The 20,590-nt window shown below is 40.2% G+C and overlaps 2 protein-coding genes across 2 annotated transcripts in view; both read right to left on the reverse strand.

Moving 5' to 3' along the window:
- Nucleotides 1-5,398, reverse strand: part of LOC145455642 (uncharacterized) — a 96,932-nt gene extending 91,534 nt beyond the window's left edge. The window contains exons 1-3 of the mRNA XM_080333624.1: nucleotides 5,215-5,398; nucleotides 2,816-2,932; nucleotides 546-670 (exon numbers count right to left, since the gene is read on the reverse strand). Of these exons, the coding sequence (XP_080189750.1) occupies nucleotides 546-670; nucleotides 2,816-2,932; nucleotides 5,215-5,317 (345 nt within the window). The 5' untranslated portion in view covers nucleotides 5,318-5,398. The remainder of the gene's footprint in view (nucleotides 1-545; nucleotides 671-2,815; nucleotides 2,933-5,214) is intronic.
- A 2,099-nt stretch (nucleotides 5,399-7,497) lies between these two features.
- LOC145455643 (proton-coupled folate transporter-like) lies at nucleotides 7,498-19,953 on the reverse strand. The gene is made up of 10 exons (XM_080333628.1): nucleotides 18,938-19,953; nucleotides 18,557-18,663; nucleotides 16,943-17,104; nucleotides 16,757-16,882; nucleotides 15,971-16,401; nucleotides 15,444-15,628; nucleotides 15,213-15,375; nucleotides 9,860-9,943; nucleotides 9,098-9,254; nucleotides 7,498-8,470 (listed from the first exon to the last, which is right to left on the reverse strand). The coding sequence occupies exons 1-10, from the start codon at nucleotides 19,028-19,030 to the stop codon at nucleotides 8,392-8,394; spliced, it is 1,587 nt and encodes a 528-aa protein (XP_080189754.1). The 5' UTR covers nucleotides 19,031-19,953; the 3' UTR covers nucleotides 7,498-8,391.
- Nucleotides 19,954-20,590: the final 637 nt, after the last annotated feature.

Below are 20,590 nucleotides of genomic sequence, written 5' to 3' on the forward strand. Positions count from 1 at the left end.
CAGGATAACAACGATATTGAGGTTTTGAATTCGACAAGAATTCAAAGCATGCGTCTGAAGTTAGCATTCAATGGAAATATTAAATCCCCTCGCGTTCGGCATGGAAATATTGGGGGCGACCTATTTTACATGTTTCAACCGTTGTATTGAAAATGCATCACAATAAAATGATTATGATGAAGAGGCATTATGAAGACACACATATCAAATCCAATAAATGACGCAAAATCTGGATATTGACGGCACAAAAAGGTCAACGTCAACCCACTTTACGAGTTCGGTCTAATCTAATTTTCGATAAAGGTTGAAGTTGAAGATATATCTATCATAGGCTTCTTGCGGTCTTCTTGCGTCTTACTAAACCCTAGAAACGAAGTATAGAGCAACAGGCGACACTTCCGATTTGGATCATTATGAAGTCATTCCGATATTTGCTTGACATAGCTCTAATATCGAGAGTCATATTACTTCTACCTAAATTTTATTTTTACTTCAGGCATAGCTATTACGAGTTGACATAACTGATATAAATCTGAATGACTTACGGTTCTTGCGCCAGTTGCGCGATGCTGAATTGATTTCGTATTTTTCCACACAACTCGACTCGATTGAGGCTGCTTAGTATCTTCCGTCCAAACAGCATTGCCTTTCCCTGCGCCACTGCGACTATCTGAAGGATGGACGTCGTTAAGGCGAAGTGGAAAAGCATAATTTTATCGCAGGAGACCTCTGCCAAACACGATAATGGCCTGATTCGCCCTGTAATGACGGTAGTCAGAAAATGTCATGATGATCGGATTTATATATAGAAATCAGTATCTTGGATTATTGGTACGGGTATTATCTATAACGGTGACTATGCTTCGATTCCAATCACTCTAAATGAGATACGATGATTTCCTGATTTTCACCATGGTGTAAGTTGTAAGGCGCATGCTGTAGGGCCAAGATGTCAATCATATGGCCCGCGGGACCGATCCGGTCCGCGAAGCAATGATGAGTAAATGAAAATATGCATGTATTATCGAGCACATTTCTACCAAAAGCTTATTGATAAAGAATAATTCCGCGTAAATATTCCCACCAGACATCAAATATCTAACATGTTCAGAATTCATATGCCGCATTATAACCGAACGACGGCAATGCTGCGTTTTCACTCTTGTCAAAATCATAATGAAGTCTGACATCGACACCAAATTCCGAGAAAGTAAAAAGGTGCACACTGTACAGTACATGCACAGTGCACACGCATTTCAGGGTTTTCAGGAAAAATGGATAATGCAAATATCTGTAATCGCACTGCTATACACCGTACGTTATTAGAGCTACTGTTTCCTTGACCTATAACTAGGCTTTTGGAAGTAAAAAACTTCAATATTGCAGCAAACAATACGTTCATATTGCCAATTTTATTCCACTCGAAGCTTTTCGACTGACTCTCACCAGGATTTATAACTGTATTCCATCGACTAATTATCGCGTTCTTTGCAATTCCATTGTTTTCGAATCAAGGTGTTGCTATAATAGAACCCTATCATCAGTATATTATATAGACTTGACAACAAACTATCCTACTGAGAAACAGAATGGATTTGTAGGTAACATTTTGGTATCATGAGACTGATGTGTCCCGCAAACGATCAAGAGCTTCAAGTCAGGTCCGTAACCGAATCTATTTTGCCTACCCCTGGTGTAGGGCGAAAATCAGTTTTAGGACACTTTTTAGTACAACACTCTACTTTCACGCCACAGGCCTATAAGTCGGTGCGAATGAACCATCTACGAAAATTCTTAATAAGCCACACGCATAGAGTGCGGTAGGTTCTGTTTACCAGTACAATCCCAAGAAGGTGCAACAACAACCTTAGGCCCCGAAGATGTAGCGTAGAGCCACCTGAACTCACGCACATGCTGACTAGGGCTCTTCAAAAATGACTTTTTTTCTCAAATCGTACTGGCTACTTGATAAAATTGTTAGGTTACCTAATTTAAGCCTACACACCAAATTTGGTTCAATTCCAGCCAGTAACCGCTTTGCTACAGGAGAAGTAAGTTTCTATTTATCATATAAAAATAAATAATAAAAAATTTGAAAATTTTCTGTTCACCCCATGAAAGTGTTAGGCTGTCTATAGAAACGATGCTCGCCAAATTCGGTTCAATTCCAACCAGTGGAAGCGGAGTTATTGCAGTCGAAAAATTTTGATTTGAATAAAATAGTATTTACGGTGAGCACAACTATAATAAATAAACAAAGAATCGGTCACCGTAAATACTATTTTATTCAAATCCAAATTTTTCGACAGTAATAACTCCGCTTCCATTGGTTGGAATTGAATCAAATTTGGTGACCATCGTTTCTATAGACAGCCTAACACTTTCATGGGGTGAACAGAAAATTTTCAAATTTTTTATCATTTATTTTTATATAATAAATAGAAACTTAATTCTCCTGTAGCAAAGCGGTTACTGGCCGGAATGGAACCAAATTTGGTGTGTAGGCTTAAATTATGTAACCTAACCAGTTTATCAAGTAGCCAGTACGATTTGAGAAAAAAAGTCATTTTTGAAGAGCCCTAATGCTGACTCATGCTAATTTATACCAACTGGTATATGATTGCAAAGACCAAACGTTCCAGAAAGCGCCGCTAAACTGATTCGCACCCCACGCCAGAATGAGAATAAATCAGGATATGGAAAATCTCATTTACACCGCACACTACATTTAGCATTTAGCAATATCGCAATCACCAGCTTCCACGCATGAGATTCAACTACGCATAGCAAGAGATAGGAATTGGGGGCAATATACCTGCGTCTATCTTTTGCGATGACTTATCCGTAGATTCGGCGCTCTCCGCGATTGTGTCATCCCGCGTAGGGAATTGAAACGGTCTTCTCGGCGATTTCGGAGTGAAATTACCGCTACCTGGAAGATGCGAGGGCGATGCGTAAACAAATCTTCAATGGACGGGACCTGGTGGTTTAGGTCGCACATGAATGGAATTATTCAATTCGCATCGATCTGTTTTCGGCGATAATCTGATACAGGAGCGTCCCGTATATGAAGGCATTGTGAAGAGGGTTTGTAAACATTTGCGATGCTGACGTAGAATTCATATTTTCCCGGCCAGCATAGGCGAATAAAAACAAGTCCGGTTTGTCAGCCATGCATTGCATTGTGCAACGAATCCTTAGATGCATATTGCTTGAGCGGACTGACCAAATCCATTTGCATCATTAATATTATTATTATCATCCAACAATGGTGCTTATCGCATAGCACCAAGTCACGGATTTTGTAATTATACATTTCATTGCGACGCTGTCTCACTCTCTTTTCCGCCCTCCACCCTCTCACATACGTGTACTGTATATTCATCTTTGCCTTGCATGCAACTGCAAGCCAGACTCACTGTTCTTCTCTGGGCTTGTGATGACACTGCGTGCGCAGTGGAGTTAACGATGAGGAGCGAAGATAAACCTCCGACGATTAGAAGATATGCGAAACCGGACTTCGAGCCCATTCACATTGAGTTTATGACACTAGCATGAAAACGCAACGCCACAGGTGCACAGTGCACACAGCATGTGTAAATTTAAAGTTCATTAGGCTTATTTTCCGTTATTACACAGGCAGTTGTTTCATTAATTCCACATGCTCTTTGGCTTACTGTATTTCTGAGGACAAATGAGACGCGATTTTAAGGTTTTGATTAGTTTTCTCAGAACGTCCAATACAATTATCAAATGATGTTGGGAAATATTATATAATCTTAAATCAAGACGGAAGTTTGTAGGCAGGTGCTTTGTTATTATTCTGGAAATTTTGAGACGATATGAAATTCATTCATTAAGTCGGATCATGCAAGTCACGAATTGATATGTTTGGCATTAAATCGCGAGTTTTTGTATTATCTGTCTAATTGCATTCTCTATGAAAATTATGAGATGTGGGAAATGAAACGGAAATATGCCTTCGTTTATAAATGTGATATTGACGCGATTTTGCGGTAAATTTGGATTTATGAATTATGTTATATATATAATCGCACTGCGCGTGACGCTGAAAACTACTTTAGTCCAGGGATATTGATCAATTTAGTCGAATAAATATTCTTAGAAATCCTAATGGGCAACCCGTTGAGTCGGGCGTGCTAAATGTGGATTATATATTGATTCGCCGTGATACAGTAAACGTTATCTGGAAGATTAAAAAATTGGAAGAGATTGAATCACCGTCAACATCGAAAGTCATTCGACGCTACATTTCAGAAACGAACCAGTGTAATGAAAATTGTAAAGATGTATGCTGGCGATGGGGGATTTGCTTGTAAGAGAAAACACAATTCAGGTGTGAGATATATATCGTTTACGGCGCTGTCTCTTGCTATCGCCCAGAGCAAAACTATATTTTTCTGGTGATAAATTACGAATATAAGCTTTTCATTAAGGTAATATCCGAATCATAAGCCATACTTGTAAACTGAAACTCCAAGACATCCCTAGTTATTCTCATTGTTATTACATTTGGTATTAATGGTAGAACTGGATTGGTGGCTATCGCCATTTTCGGCGCTATAGGCAAGGATGAATTTTCAGAAAATGATAAATAGGATATACATCAAATGTTATAGAATCTACATTAACTATACTTTGTACTTCATAGGTTTAGTATGAATTGCTGAATTTATCGCTAGAATAGATATCTTATGTAACTAAACGGTAATAAAGCATAACCTCGAGTACTAGTCATAGTCATATGGTGCTGCAAACATATATATGCATCGTACAATTCGCGTGGGCTATCTTCTGAAACGGACAATAATCACAACTAATGGGAGAGCTTAGATTCTGTGAGTACGGTTCGGAGTAACAATGCCGCCTATGGCCTTACCGAAGAAATTTTGTCTGGATTCTGCGAACCAGGATCGGAAATGCGACTACTGCACGGAGCCGTTAATGCTTCTTCAACAAAAAGACTGGATAATACCGGGATCTGGACTTTGGTGATGTTGTGAGAGAATTGCGAACAATCTTTGCTGAAACTGGACATAATTTGCTCAAATCTCGAATGCGTGCCCATGCGTTCGCGTATTTAATAAGTGCGCGATCGAAGGATTTGACACCTACGTATCCTGGACAGTTGCCAATTTCGTTATCGACCACCTAAAGACCGATGAATTGCAACCTATGCAAATGCAACGTTACCTGCACTTCCAGGGCTTTTCTCTTCCCAGAATATCCTGAGCTCGTCAACTTTGCAATTTGATCCAACAATCGCTATCGATGGAGGCCTGTGATCCCTGTTCATTCTGTAGTCTGCAACACGAAATATCCACCAATTCGTTCAACAAAACCAGCTCAAACGTAACCAAAATTAGGTGACTACCCTGTGAGGAATATGTGCATCTGATTGAAAATACATTCGCCCACTCAGGCTTCGCTGTTGACTACGCAAATCTTACAAAACTAATATATAGCGTCATGGAATGGTAATTCAAACTTCCTGGAGTGGTATATATCTGTAGCATTTTTGTACGGCAACGTAATGTTTATGCGGATACTGGCTCATAGCGTAAAGAAAGAGACATATAATACTTGAATTGCGAAATTAGCAAATACTATTATGGTGGAATACGGTTGCTGTAAGTATAAGCTATAAGTTTAGGTTTGCAATGAAGCAAAGTCAGGAGATGGGAGTATTGCGATAAGGATTAGAAAGGAGGATATGAGTTCACGATAGCAATTGTTACACGTATCAAATTAATTGCCATGTCTGTCTGTATGTGTGTGAGTGAACCCGTCTATCGTAAAGTATGTACATTGTACATGGTACAATTACATTGAAGATTTTATTCTGTCTAATCAAGGGTATATCCACTTTTAATAGCAATCATGTTTTTATGTTAGGTTCAAATTATCTAAAATTTGACCCGAAATATTGCGAAGGAGAATATCCAATGTATGGGCACGCCGATGTAGCATTTGATTTGAAACAGGGAATTCGCTATGTCTTTGAGATTGTCGGCAATCAGGACCAGATTTCGAGGGGAAAATACAGTTGGTGATCAGAGCCGTTATACTACAACCGGTATAATTCAGCAGGACTGCGTATTTTCGGTTTCAAAATCCATGTCTGCTATCAATAGAGTTTGGAAACTTTCGTTGTAGTTTCACCGCGTGGTGCATGACGGCAATCACACCAAACTTTGTCAAAACAGGCGATCAATCATTACACCGCCGTTTAGTAATATAATCATGCCAATTAAGAGCTGCTTCATCAAACACGAAAAAATGATAATTTGCGCTACCTATAGTTGCTGACGATTACCCCTGACGAGTGTCAGCCGAAAATATTCAGGTTCATTTCAATATGAATATACTATTCAATTGTATATTGAAGTGCTGTATCTCCAAGAAGTTCTTTATTTAAGCAGGCGATTAACCAGGTTGATTAAAGTTGTTTTGGCCCAATACAAAATCAATTTTCAGCCACAACGAAGAACGACACTCGAATATCGTCGAATTATTGCCAACTACGTATATTCTTAACTCAAAGGCCTGAGATTGATTTCATAATAAAATCAGTATTATGAATACTAACAGTATGTACTGCATTTTTCTAATCATTACAGCTTCCGTAAGCCTTATATACATGAAACGAAATCTTTGATCTACAACTTCAAAGCAGTCCCGACATTGGAACAGAATACGGATGACACAAACAGTACGTCGGCATCGACATCTCGTAGCGGAGCACAGTCAAGCTTCACGGTCCATTCTTCTCTCACTGACACTGAACTCCTAAAGAATTACAGAGAATCACATGGCTCCTCTGACATGTCTACATCTAATTGTCTCGCCTCGACTCTAGATTGGGAATATAACGATCTACACCTGGCCACAATTTAACCCCGCATTTCGCTTTGGCTTCTTGCTTTCTGCATATCTGAGCGACAAAACCGTAGTAAGTAAATTGGAGCGTGTTATATCATCCATCAGTCAAGAAGCGTGTAAGGCCAACATAACTTATTCATTTAACAACGTACACGCAGCAGTTGCCCAAACATGTTGATGTTGATACATTCCTTAACGGACACGCCGACCTACTGTCGATATTCCTCTGAAACGAACGCGTGACCTGCGCTGGTAAAAACTTATACCAATAGCGCGTAGGAAGTAGCCTATTAGAACCTGTCATTCATCTACACTTGCTGCAAAGATATATGATTTGCCCCTTATAATGAGTATACAGGTTCCTAATTTCAAGTTATTAGAACCGATTTGTCGCTCGGTTAGCTCAGTTTGCGAACCTGGTAATTAGTCTTTAAGCTGAAAAGATTTCTATTGAATAACTTCGCGGTTTATGGGATGATTCGCAAAGCTTACTGACCGTCGTTGCTATATTGAAATACTTAATCGTTCCCCATTATGACAACACAAATGAAATAACATGATATTGATGACGTGGGTTTGTTAATACACATCTAATTCGAACTGCTTTCAAACCTGTTCGTATTCAGTTTATTCGGGGGTAACTAACAATGTTGCATCATAAATTGAAATTTGGATAGGGAATGGCGTCATAATGACCGAGTCGAAACTTTGGAGGGGCATTCGCGCCTTTCGCCATACCCCAAATGGTTACAGCCTGGAATTAAATTTGGATGGGAGAATGTTCAAAATACATTGAACTCAACTTTATGCTGGCGTTTCTGACTTCAAGTCACTGATTTTGCTATATTCATTTCATTCATATATTAGTCTGCGAAAGATGTTTTTCATGAACAGCACTGTATTTGAATTGAATTTCAGGTAAATTTGACGCATTATTTAGTTTTAGTTTTGTTACATTGGAAATCACTTTGACCGCACGTCAGAAAATGACCCATCTAAGTGTTATATACGTATTTCAGTTTGACTATAGTAAATCCCATTGACAGAGGCCAAAATCGGTGGTGTTTGACTACTAGACTAGAAACATTTCGGTTTCATTGTCAGTGCGTAATTTTTCATTTGATAATTCGGTGAGAGCAAATACATGTACAATTGTACATTGTACAATCTAGAGAAGCTTGAGGAGCACCCGCTCAAATAACAAACTAAAACATTAATATCCAACAACTAATAATTAAGCTCAATAATACTCCGTGATAGCGGAGAGGAAAAGAAGCAGACATGAGAATCACAGCATATTATTAGGCTATTTCCGCGTCGAACTTACGACAAGTGTTTAAACATCGCTTATTACCAATTGACGCACGATATATGTCAACTAGAAAGTTCTGCGACATGATAATATTTCACAATATTCACGTTCATTCGAAGAGATTCAATGTACAAAAGTGAAGAAATTGAGGTATAAGGTTTTTTGGAACCATCAAGTTACGCATCTTCAGTTGATTTATTTTCCTCTCCAAGGCGCTTGTCATTCGCCGTACGCCAATCAACAGCCCATACAATTCTGAAAAAGTAAGAATCGTTGAATTAAGTTCAATCTATCTTTTGTCAAATACAATAAATACTCGCGTATAGGATTTTGGCTGGAAGACAATAATTGGATAGGGTGAAAGCTCGCCACAATATACAACATTGTGACAATTGAATTGTGGCCTTTACGTCATGATACCCGAAATTCAAGATTTGGAGTGAGGTAGAGTAGCGCATTACTCCGGTCGTACCTCGAGATATGAGACATGTATAAGCTTTTGACATCTCCTTAATGGTCTCAATACAGATTGCATCGCACGACATTCACGTATATGTTTGGTATTAAGGCAAAATGTAACGTAGGGCCTAGTGGTAGTGTGCTGTATTTCTAGGCTATAGTAGCACTGTTCTGGATATGCAATGTCATTGCCGTCGGCAATTGACAGTTTTATGGATTATTCTGAGGGAAATTCATGAAGCACCATTTACACGGATCCTTTATTCGGTAACAGTTCTATCAAACTCCCCCGGATTACTGCAGATAACTTTTTTGACACACTCAAAGGTCATTTCTCCCATGCACGCGTGGTATATCACGAAATGTAGCCTACACTGTTGTATACATGCAGTGCGGCGAGGTACCGTAACTGAGAAAACTTACCCCATGAGAACAATCGGAATCATCGCCACACCAGCAGAAAACATCCAAATGAACCAATGTGAAATATGCTGAGTCGATGAGTACATTGTCAAGTAGCTGACGGTGGCGAGAAGAAAACTCAGCACTTCGCTGGACGAGAGGAGAGCGAACGCAGCGCCTGAGAGGAATTGGAAGAAGTTATAGGCTCACATTTTCCTCTTGCACCTATCTATATGGCGAACACATTTAGTGAAAAATTTGTCGATGACTAATCCCCTGGATCTGGTGCGTTCGTAGTGGAATTCATATTTTCAAATCTAAATCCCTTTAGTGGTACCATCTTCATTCTTCATCCCGTAACATGGCCAAATCCAATTATATTTCAATTTTTCAGGATTCGTTGAACGAAAATTCAGAATTTCAAGTTGAAATGGGAACCTAGTTTCACAAAATACAAATCATTTCGTTTCAAAAAATCCATATCCTCGGTCAAATCCGGACTATAAAGATTTTAAGATACAGCGACCGCAGAGCCGGAAACAGGACATAAAATGGAAAAGCTCAACTGATGATCATATGTCTTCAACGGCGATGCGTATATGGTTCTCTTCGACCAGACTTGCAATGTGATAAAATAAGATCGTTGTGGTGAGGAACTTGGTATCGCACCAAAATTGTCTTCATCTTTGCGGTTCGAATATATATATCATCAACCCGACGTGCTTTTTCGGGAAATGTCATTCGAAGCGAGCGACGAAATATAAAGTTGTAATATGGAGATACCTTGTTCAGTCTCTGACGCCAACGAGGACACCTGAGCTTGCATGAAGGGCTTCGCAATGCTCCCTAACATCATAGTGCTGGTGGCTGTGAATAGAATGCGACTGCTATTCAAAAGGTACTATGATACCTTTTCGCTATAGTTAAAGTTTGTCATGGCTGCGTCACAGTGTATGTCTACGTGCATGGCAATGTCTCCAGGATCATTTACGGTGGGCTGTATCAGTGGGATGTCAATTAGATGTTGTCGATTTATCACGAACAACATCAATTTCGTTTCATAGTTTGTTTACAATGTTGGAGCGAGAGACTTATTGCCTTTTTTGAGTTACCAACGCAGTGGTTCCCAAACGTTTTTGGCTTGTGGCATACTAGAAAAATTATAAATAAATAAATAAATACATAAAACAGTCACGGCACACTTGCAGAATTTTTTTTATAAACAACATTTACGTGGTAATGTGATGGCTATGCCTATTTATACGAACATAGGCTGAAACGAGTTTGCTTTGTTGTAAACATGGGTGCATTTCGCCGCCGATTTCAAAGTCGCTCGAGTACAGCTTTTAATATCAGTCAAAACAAAAAAGCTATGCTGTTCACATAACCATAGCGATGCACATGACAATAAAGGTATGATTGCTTTGTACCTATTATCATCGTATTGCATTGCAAGAGACAACCATAACTCGTCCATTTTTGTGGAAACAGATTTTTTTAAACAAGGCTTTCCGTAAATCAATGAGCCGTTTTCCGTAGAAAGATTGCTTCATCGTTACTTCCAAAAGAACTAGCTACCCATCTAAAGTTGTTGTGAACAACAAATTCTGAAGAGTAATATTGCAGTGCAAGTTGAGGTCCGCAAGCAGTGTGCTCACGTTTAGCGGAATCTTTTCTTTTGTTTTGTTTACGAGTTGAGCCAGCAGTTACTAAACATAAATAGAGAAGCGGTCCGACATTACATTGAACAACTATATGGAGAGACATCTAAATTATAACCAAACATATCCATTCGCGAATAGAAAGGATGAAACTTGAGCAGGGCAAAATCACTAACACTGCGCTGTGACGACAGCGGCGTGTAATGTCGTAATCGAAATCTCGACGGGCTTAGACGAGTCTGACGAAAATTGATATTCTTGAATTATAAGAACCAGTGCCGGTCCGGACAACTTACCGGCCAAATATATATTTCAATTTAATTTCAAATCCAAGATGTGAACATTTTAAGGCTAAATAAAACACGAAATTCTGAACTGATTTAAAAACGTCATTTAAAACGCTTTCTGGTGTGATGTCAAATAGTTCATGCTCTACTTTCTAGGTATCCTGTACGTCACAATTCTACGAGTGCTGTACCAACTCTGATGTTGTTCTTATTATTTGTGGTATTCATGATGTTTGTCGACTACTATGGTCATCTACCCCGGGCCAATTTTTTTAATCTTTATTTCGTAGCTGCCGACTTGTAGCACGGCCCACCTTTGGGCTTTTTTATTTATTTATTAGACACCGCTTACACGGACGAGGACGAGCCTATAGATCAGTGGTTCCCAACCGGTGGGGAATTCTGGTGGGGAATAGACTCACTTTTGAAAATATCTTTACTGCAATATTCTCCTTTATTAAATGTCGTTTTGAAACGCCGATCGTATCTCGAATATTTCTTAGCTCATTTGCAATTCAGCGATTCATATAATCAGTGCCTCCAATTAGCGAGAATCGCCTGGATAGCGACACGCGATCTCCAGCGAATGTTTTTATTCATTTGTACACCATCATCGGTCACGAAACGCAGTTGTAATAAGAGCTCATATTGCTGAACATGTATTCAAGGGAGATCATAGACTCGCTAATTGAGAGCACATCCGGACTCGTTACAAATGAAATTACATATTAATGTTATTTCAAGTTCTTTTAGTAGTGTGCGAAAGTGTAGTTTACGGCAGTTTATATATATATATATATATATCGCACGCATGAGTTATAGTCAACATCAGGAAGTTTATCTGACCCATGTATTATTCGGCATTTACGTATGTAAACTGATGCTATTCCGCAACATTTGGAAAATATTCAAACCCCTCCTATTTTTCTCTTGGCTGCGCGCCGGGGTAGATATATATATTTACGGAGGTGCGTTTACGGTTACCAGTTCATTGCTGTGCTAATTTTACTGTGTGCTGATCAATTCCGGGGATCTTAACATTCACTAATAGCACGTAATATTTACTAAGCAAAGTCTTGCAAAATTTTATTGGAGGTAGCATTTTGAAGGGTGGATATGAATATCGAGATTTTAGGTGGGGAATGAAGGCTCGGAATAATTCGGAAGTGGAGAATTAGGATAAAAAGGTTGCGAACCACTGCTATAGATAAACCTCCAACACTTAGGTCGGAATTCTGGAGTTGACCTCGGTCAATTGGTGTTGCAGCTGTGAATTATACCACTATGCTATGTCGCCATGTACCAACTTTGAGAAAGTAAACTATAATTCGTCTAAGACAAGTAATATGTGAAAGATCAGAAAAAAAAACATGACGAAATTCGACAGTTCAAGTTAGCGACATTTGACGGCATAAAATCTAACCAATAGTCAAGTAGCATTTCTGTCAAAAGACAGTCAAAGTCGAGCCGGAGCTTCGACAGAACTTTGCCTAGCAGAAATTTCAATAGAACCACACAAAATAGACGTAATATCAGAAATACAGCAGAAAATTTCTCAGTCATTTAATGTTCTAATTCTTTGTTTTGAGTTCCACACTTTCGTCTTGATTACATTTTGCGTTGATATTGATTTTTTTAAATGCACCGGTCCCTAAAATCTGTTTTGTTGAAATTTAACCTATCCGCAAGCTGAACTGGTTTAGAACCTAGAACTACTGTATTTTAGCATGCGAAATGTAGTATGCTGGCTTCCGATGATATTCCCACAGAGCTCAAACACATTCTCTTATGCCGTGATCGATGGCTTCGGTCACGACGCAGGTCGCGCTCCACCAACACGGAACACTTGCTAATTACGTATCTAAATTGTAAGTCTAGTTTCGGTGGTAGTGTCAATTCTCAATTTCTTATTATTCCGGCATCGCGGATACATCTTCGAAAACATTAGCTGTCAGCCTGTCACGCTCGTTGTAGGGCTTGACGAGGGAATTTGCATCCGCATGCTTTGCCAAAACCCATTCAGGTCGTAGACATTAATTAATTCGCCTCTTTCGGGTATTGACTATAAATAACTAAACTCCATTTGCGTGCGAGTCATAAGCCGACGCGATAAAAATAAGCGAACACTTTTCGACGGTTGCGAACCGGGATAATAATGGAAGCGCATACCGAAAGGGAGGACAGATTTGAAACCTTAACTACCAGTCAGCATGCGTATACCTGTGCTATAGGGCTGCATTTAAAACAGAAATCAAATAAAAACAAACATGTTTAAAACAGAGGCCTTGTTTAAAACAGTGTTTTTTAACATTTTTAGCCATGACGTCACGACGTATTGGCAAACTGAAATGTATACCAGGTGAATATGGCTCCTTGGCGAAAAAGGCTGCCTACCCTGACTTAAACTGACCAAACATATTTTTGACCCGGAATACATCGTTATTCAGCAATTTTACGGTTGGCTGTCATTATTATCAGAACACCTATTCCGTAACAATGATGTCGAGGGTGTTAGCCACCCTCACCCCACTCCCCACATCGTATCAGTCGACTATATATTGGGTGAAAATCGTCCGTATAGGCTCATGCGGACGTAGTGGTGATAATAAGAGCCTGCTATGCACGGGCGTCCCGGGTTCGATTCCGCGTCGGAGGTTATTCGGGGCTCCTATTCCCCGCGTCGCGCGTCGCTGTTCTCATGGCAACAAAAAAGTCAAGAAAAGGACCATTCTTTAATATGATCTGTTCATTAAATCGTATTGTGTCTTATCGCATTGTGCAGTGTGTGTGTCTTGTTCAGATGAAAATATAATCTGCCGATTATATTGATTATTATTAACTACATGTTTTTTCGTAAGTATTTACACAATTATAGCATATGAAGATACTTTTTGGGGTGCAGAACTTTAATCTACATTTAAGTAATATATTCATTGAATAAATATATTGAAACTCCGTTCGAGTCGACACTCTTCAGGGGCAATCGTCAGCAAATGAGAAATTTCAAAAACGTGCATCCAGCTACATTGCACACAACCAATTATGTCGTCATAGAAACAAACAACATAAAATACATGCAAACCGCGTGCGCAGCTAGAGGCCAATTTTTAGATTGAATAAATTTCCTTCTGTTGACACAGGCGCGGTTGGTGGATCTTAATAAAAGTAGATTCTAGTGCGGACAGATGGAAAAGAGTGTGGTCAGTACCCAAAAGAACTAACCCAAAGTCAGACATCCGCATCGCAGCACTATAGAGATGTACAAAAGCTGATATTATTGCTGTTATTATTTATGTCTATGAATGCCTTCCTAGAGGAGTACGCTACATGACTAGAGGGTGAATACTATAGCCATCTGATACGAGGGGAGTTATGGCCAACTTGACATTCAGAAGTATGGTGTCACACCGGTATCAGTGCCTTCATTTGTAGTATTTTAATAAGTATAACGCATAACACTGCATGAACAGGATAGGAACGGACTGCTTGGATATCTAGAAATGTGCATTTCCTATGTCAATCTTTTCTTTTTATCACAATTATCTGTTTATACAAGCCTAACAGAGGAAGGTTTTCCTGCACTGGCGGAGAACCATGCCTTCAAAAGAGCCACACCCTTTGTCGCTGCGCATTTCATCGTGTTATATTCTATACTCTTTAACATTATCCTTCTTACAGGTCTGGTCGCTGTAGAAATGCGCCGGTGATTTGCTTTCACTACCACACGATGGATCCGTGAGATCACGGTCATTGATTAAAAATGTCCAACTGCACCAATCATATTTTCGGCCTGGATTAGCCGATTGTTTTTGGTGAAGGGATGAAAATGCAGTGCTTGGATATGCACAATTGCACAATATGCACATGGTAGCATGCAATGACTGTATTTATAACCTTAACGAATATGTAATTTTGGGGGCGGATTTACGAAATTACCTTGACAATGAGGTGATGTCATAAATTGACTGTGGCTCATTAACTAAATGTGAAGTCATAACAGCCAAGTAGGAAATTTATCGGGGAAATGCGCCTATCGCCCCCTCGCTACGCCTCTGACAGTAAAGGCTACCAAGGGTGCAAAAGTAGACATCGTTGGTACTCAAGTAGAAATAACGGCGTGAATTTCTAATCGAGTAAAAAGAAGCATTGTTTTCCAAGCTGGCAACAATCTTATATTAGAACACTCACCAACAAAGACCAGCCATGTTTGGTGGGCGAAGCACATCAGAAAGGGAAAGAAAAAGTACGCGACGAGACTGAGCATGATCACGGTCTGATTCTTCAGGCGGCAACACCGTTGAAAGACCACAACGAAAACGGGCCCGGCCACATTCGCGATGAACTTCAAGGACTGAAATCATTGGCACGGGTCAAACATCGAGGATTTGCAACAGACACCGCGGGATCACGCAGACTTACCATCTGAGCGCCGATCAGGACCGCGGAAAAGCACAGCGGATACGCAAGAAAGAATATGGTCTGAAAAACCATGATTCCTACGTTGGTGAACATGTACGCGCAGTAGGATATGATGTAGAGCCATAATCTCCAAGGCCGGCCGGGATGCAGACCTCCACCATGTCTGCAATTCTTCCGGTTCAGATCTGTATTAATGGGATGGTGATTTAATATAATCCTAACATCATTGCTATCAGAGATGGAATTGCGAATGTGCAATGAAATGTCGAAACGGTAAAGCGTCAGTTTGGCCGCGACAAGGTCAGGGTGAATGGTATTTGATAACCCCAGCAGTGGTATAGTACTTCACAGATTGTAAATTTCAGTCCGATTTTCAGGACTGAAAATCTAGTGTGCTATACACGAGGTCTGCGATGCTGGGTCGCACGACAATCGATATCAAATCGAGTGTCACACATAAATTTGGAAGGTCATGCTATAGATTCCTGTCCGAACATTATTACTACTTTTAGTCCGACGAAACACACCTTCGATTTTAGGCTTTTTCCCGAAGCACTTTTCGCATTCCTTGTACTCAGTCGTGTAAACCTGCCAAACGGATTTCCACAGATCTCCAAACGAGTACTTGGCTTTCGTTTTCTCAGCTCTATGCAAAAGTGGAGTCGATTCTTTCGCAGACAGGCCTGCACCCTCGACACTGTCGTACGGGGCTAGTTCGTCCTCGCTATATGCTGTATTCGATGAATCTTTATCAACGCTATTATCAGGCTCTGTATCCCGTCCACGCGCCCTCGATTTTAAGGAGTTCGGTAACAGCGGAACCAATAACTGTGCAACAAAGGTCATTGCTGCGGTACTCCACACAGGAGGAATGAAACCTTGAGCGTTGATCCAATATCCACCACCGAGACCGGCTATACCGCCGCCGATTCCGATGAATGTTTCCAGTATGGTGAATCTATACTGGCAGTGAAAATCGCAACATTTAGAGCAAATCGAATGTAGAGTGGTTAAGGAATCATCGATATTAGCCCTAACATTTCATTTACAGACAAGCACAAAGCAAACCGTTCGTAGTGTATAGAAAGTAGCAGAGAATAGCAGCTTAGGACGACGTATCCCCCGATGTTTTTGTTTATATCGCACTGCAAGTTGAAAAATTGCAATATTCATCTATGTTACCAAGACCAAACCCACAATCGCAAATTGTGCGTCAAATGCTCCATCTGAAATTTCGACAATATCTACTTGGTCGCAATATTTTAGAATGACAGTTTGGGAAGGTTTGAATGAAGCGATTTGAGATTGCATACCGCTTCCCTCTGTCTTTCAGCGGCGTAACATCACTCAAATACGTGGTTCCTTGTATTAACACTGTCATGAAGTATCCGCTTCCTCCCGCGATAGCCCCGTATCCGAGCATAGTCTCCAGGGGCCAGCTGCATGTAAAGAAACGCGGCGAAATATGACGTTTCCGATAAATGAAGAACGGCACTTACTTCAAATGTATAATTAGGGCTTGCAAAACACTGCTTGCAGTCATTCCAAATAACGGTATGGAAATGGTGATTTTGCGACCCACCCGGTCGCCCCAGGATGTTAGCAGCGCGCCGACTATCATGGCGGGAACGAATATGGATAAATTGATGTACATAGTCCATCTGAAAGTTCAATGACACCGTATGAACGCTACATCCTATACAATTAGGGTTACCACATGTCCTCTTTCAAGAGGATTTGTCTACCTTTTTTCAATACAACTAAAATGTCCTCCCAGGACACCCAAATGTCCTCTTTTTCGCAATCGGTCATCTCTATTCATTTTGAGTGAAAGGCGACTTTCCAGAGTCGACTGATAATGGTCAACTATCAACAAAGTTCACGTGATAATCGGCTTATCCTGGAACTGCCACGGAGGTTGTCCAATAAAAACCGAACGAAAACTGTCCGTGGTAACCGGATTTAAGATATCGGTGCGGGAAGTTGACCTTTTTTTAGTCAACTTAACGGGCGATCAGCATTAGGACCCTATTTTCCCCGAATTTCCCTCATATTGTAACTTGAAGAAATTGTCCTCTTTTTCGGATCTTAAAATTGGGTAACCCTATATATACAATGTCACAACGTCATAGTTTTTATCTATTTCAAGTGAATCCAAAACGTCAAATATTGTGATGATATAGTTGAGAAGGAAAGACGTCGCTCAGCATCCTTTTGACACTTGAGCCGCCTAAAGTTCCTATTTCCGATTAGTGATATGTCGCCTTCCGATCAACGTTCAGGAAGATGCGCAACGAAAATCGCACATTGAACATTGAGCGCCATGTTGATTAGTCATAAACACACCACGTTGGTAATTCTCTGCTTGTGTCCAGTATCTGCTAAGTGCACATGCACAGCGTAGAGCAGGGTGTTCAATGTTCACTGTCCGGTGTTTTTGTTGGAGGACCACTTGCGGTTTAAGGATTATTACGCGGGTCACTTGAGTGTTTACTGCTTATTTGTATAGAAATCGCTGTTTTCTTATTTCTCTCTTAAAGCTCGAGTATACGACAGTGTGGAAAGGAAGTGGAGTAACAACATGGAAAATGTGATGCGTGACAATATGCATAGTGATGCAATGGCATTTCATTGACCTGATGTGCACCACTCTATTGGATACTACAGTAGTAGTATATACTATAGTAGTAGTTATCAACCTTTTTCATACAGCGACGCGTTTAGCAACCCCGTGTAACTAACAATCGATACCAACCATATGTAATGCATTTCTGTATGCGCAATACCTTAATTGATATTGTTATACATCAAAAGCCTTGGAAAATGCGTAGCCTACGACCCCCGTGCGGGCCTTGACTCACACGTTTCAAACCACTGCTATTAAGTATACAATAGACAAATAAAGTATAAAATAAATGTCAATGTCTCGGATTATAAGTTCACTGTCATTTACGTAGGCGACTATAGGTCTAGGTTGACATAAGTAATTTCGAAAAATTACGCGTGAGCCATTTGGAATCTTCCCGCAGGCCACGAGTTGGACACCCTGGTGTAGAGTGAAGGTATCTTGATTCTCAGATAATAATAATCGATATCTCCAGTATGCAACTAACTTTGTAGCTTCATCCGCTATCACCTGATCTTCTTCTGTTTGGTTTGTATTGTTTGGCGTGCAGTAAGTTCGCTTTGTCTTGGTGTAATTATGGCGCTGCGCAACTCTCTAAATATAAAACGACAATCGCATTTGTATAGCTTTGTCTTCCACCTGAAATAGGGTCCGAACACGAAGCCATACATCATCCCATGTTGTTGATAAAATCAAATAAAGAATGAATGTAGTTCATTGGAGATAATGAGCGCAATGGGTAGAGCATTGCTTAATGCTTAGTTCCGCACTTTATATACATACTATACTATACACCGCTTTGCATACTGAATTAAAAAATCCCATTTTTGACTCTTATGAGATCACTACAAATAAATCATTCACAAACCTGATATATGAATTCGTTTCTTAGTGGCATCAACACGAACGCTGAGCATGCCGCCAGGAAAACAATTAGGTCGACAAGATAAAAACGCTTCATTATCAGGCGTGGATTATGGCTTCATTCCGTCTGATCCACGTGGATATCCAACTTCGTAGCCAAATCAGTTCTACGATATTTCAACCGTCAAGGCCGAACTAAGCTAAAATAGTGGTATTTGCCGCCACAAAGACAAGTCATTCGAACTAAATGCATGATTGTATGGTTCTGATTATGGACTCCCTATTACTGATGTAGATCGCGGGTACATTGCATAATGTCCAACGCTCACGAATTCGCATTGCGCAACTATTCCGCATTACACAATGCAGTTTACCATCCTTCGTTACATGCGCTCCTTCCGGATAGAACTTCATTAGTTTGATTCGTAGTATATAGTCAAGCTGAATACCTTCTTATAAGCTACGGGTATGACAACCAGCGTTCATGATGCATAGTCAATATCAACACACACACAGTGATAAAGACAAACACCGAGTACTGTAGTTCTACAAAACTAACGAGAACATGCACATGCACATGCACAAATGCACCATGGAGCCGGTAAGACTCACTTCCTGATGCCATACAAACTATATACACAGTATACAGTATACATGGTACAACCGCGGTTGGAAAAGAAATAGGAACATCATAGCAAATAACCACGATAATCTCTGATATATGTCTCTTGACACTACTCGCGGCACCGAAAAGCACGAAACGTAGATAATCAACCCTGCAGGTAACGGAACTCCGCTACATTGCGTAACCGCTAACAAGCAGTCGCTCTGCGGTAATGAGGCAATGCAACATGATCAAATGTCGAGGTGACAAAGGGAAGTGAGATATGATACCTAATATCAGATGCATGTTGCGTTGACAATAGGGCGTAGGTCTATATTACCTAAGCTTTGTTCCAATCCGAACTGCGACTAGTGATTTGTTTGTATACCTGAAAAAAACTACGTCTGACCACATAGCATGCATCTTCAGTCCAATATCTCAGGCATATTCAAAGTTCGAGATAGAGGCTTCAACGAAAATATCGACTCATACAATAAAACGTATGAGTGTCGCATGACTACGATGGTGTGAACCTCTGAAAGGTTCAGGTTCGTGTGAACGCGAACCTTTTTGAAAGGTTCTGTGTGAACACGAACGTGAACCTCGTGACGTCACGTGACGTCCTAATGCTAATTCCAACCCTATCTTCCAGTGAAGTGATAGCCTATATTAATGTACACGATACCAAGTGAAGACTCGGTCCATATAATGCCCCAATGCTGAAGTACATATCGGCGTTTTAAACATCGCTAAATGTATCAACAGCGGTAATCAAAGTATATAATAATTGCGTAAAATCAATACATTCCGTCGCTTCGCCAACAATTTCGATGAGGACTTACCAAGGAATATATGCTTATGCCTTAACGGTCTTAGCTAGACCGGACAATGTGTTCGGAGTCTGAGTATTGCTACATTGATATTGAGCAGAGTGTACAACGGGTTTCAATACTCGCTACCGATACCACAAACAACAACAAGTTATGCAGCAGTAGCAAGCACCTTAATCGCACGGATTTGGTTTTAATGATACAGTAAAGATATCAAGTCAAG

This window comes from Botryllus schlosseri, chromosome 14 (assembly GCF_051294905.1).
Source record: "Botryllus schlosseri isolate E-star chromosome 14, Bs_hap1, whole genome shotgun sequence".
NCBI lineage: Eukaryota > Metazoa > Chordata > Ascidiacea > Stolidobranchia > Styelidae > Botryllus > Botryllus schlosseri.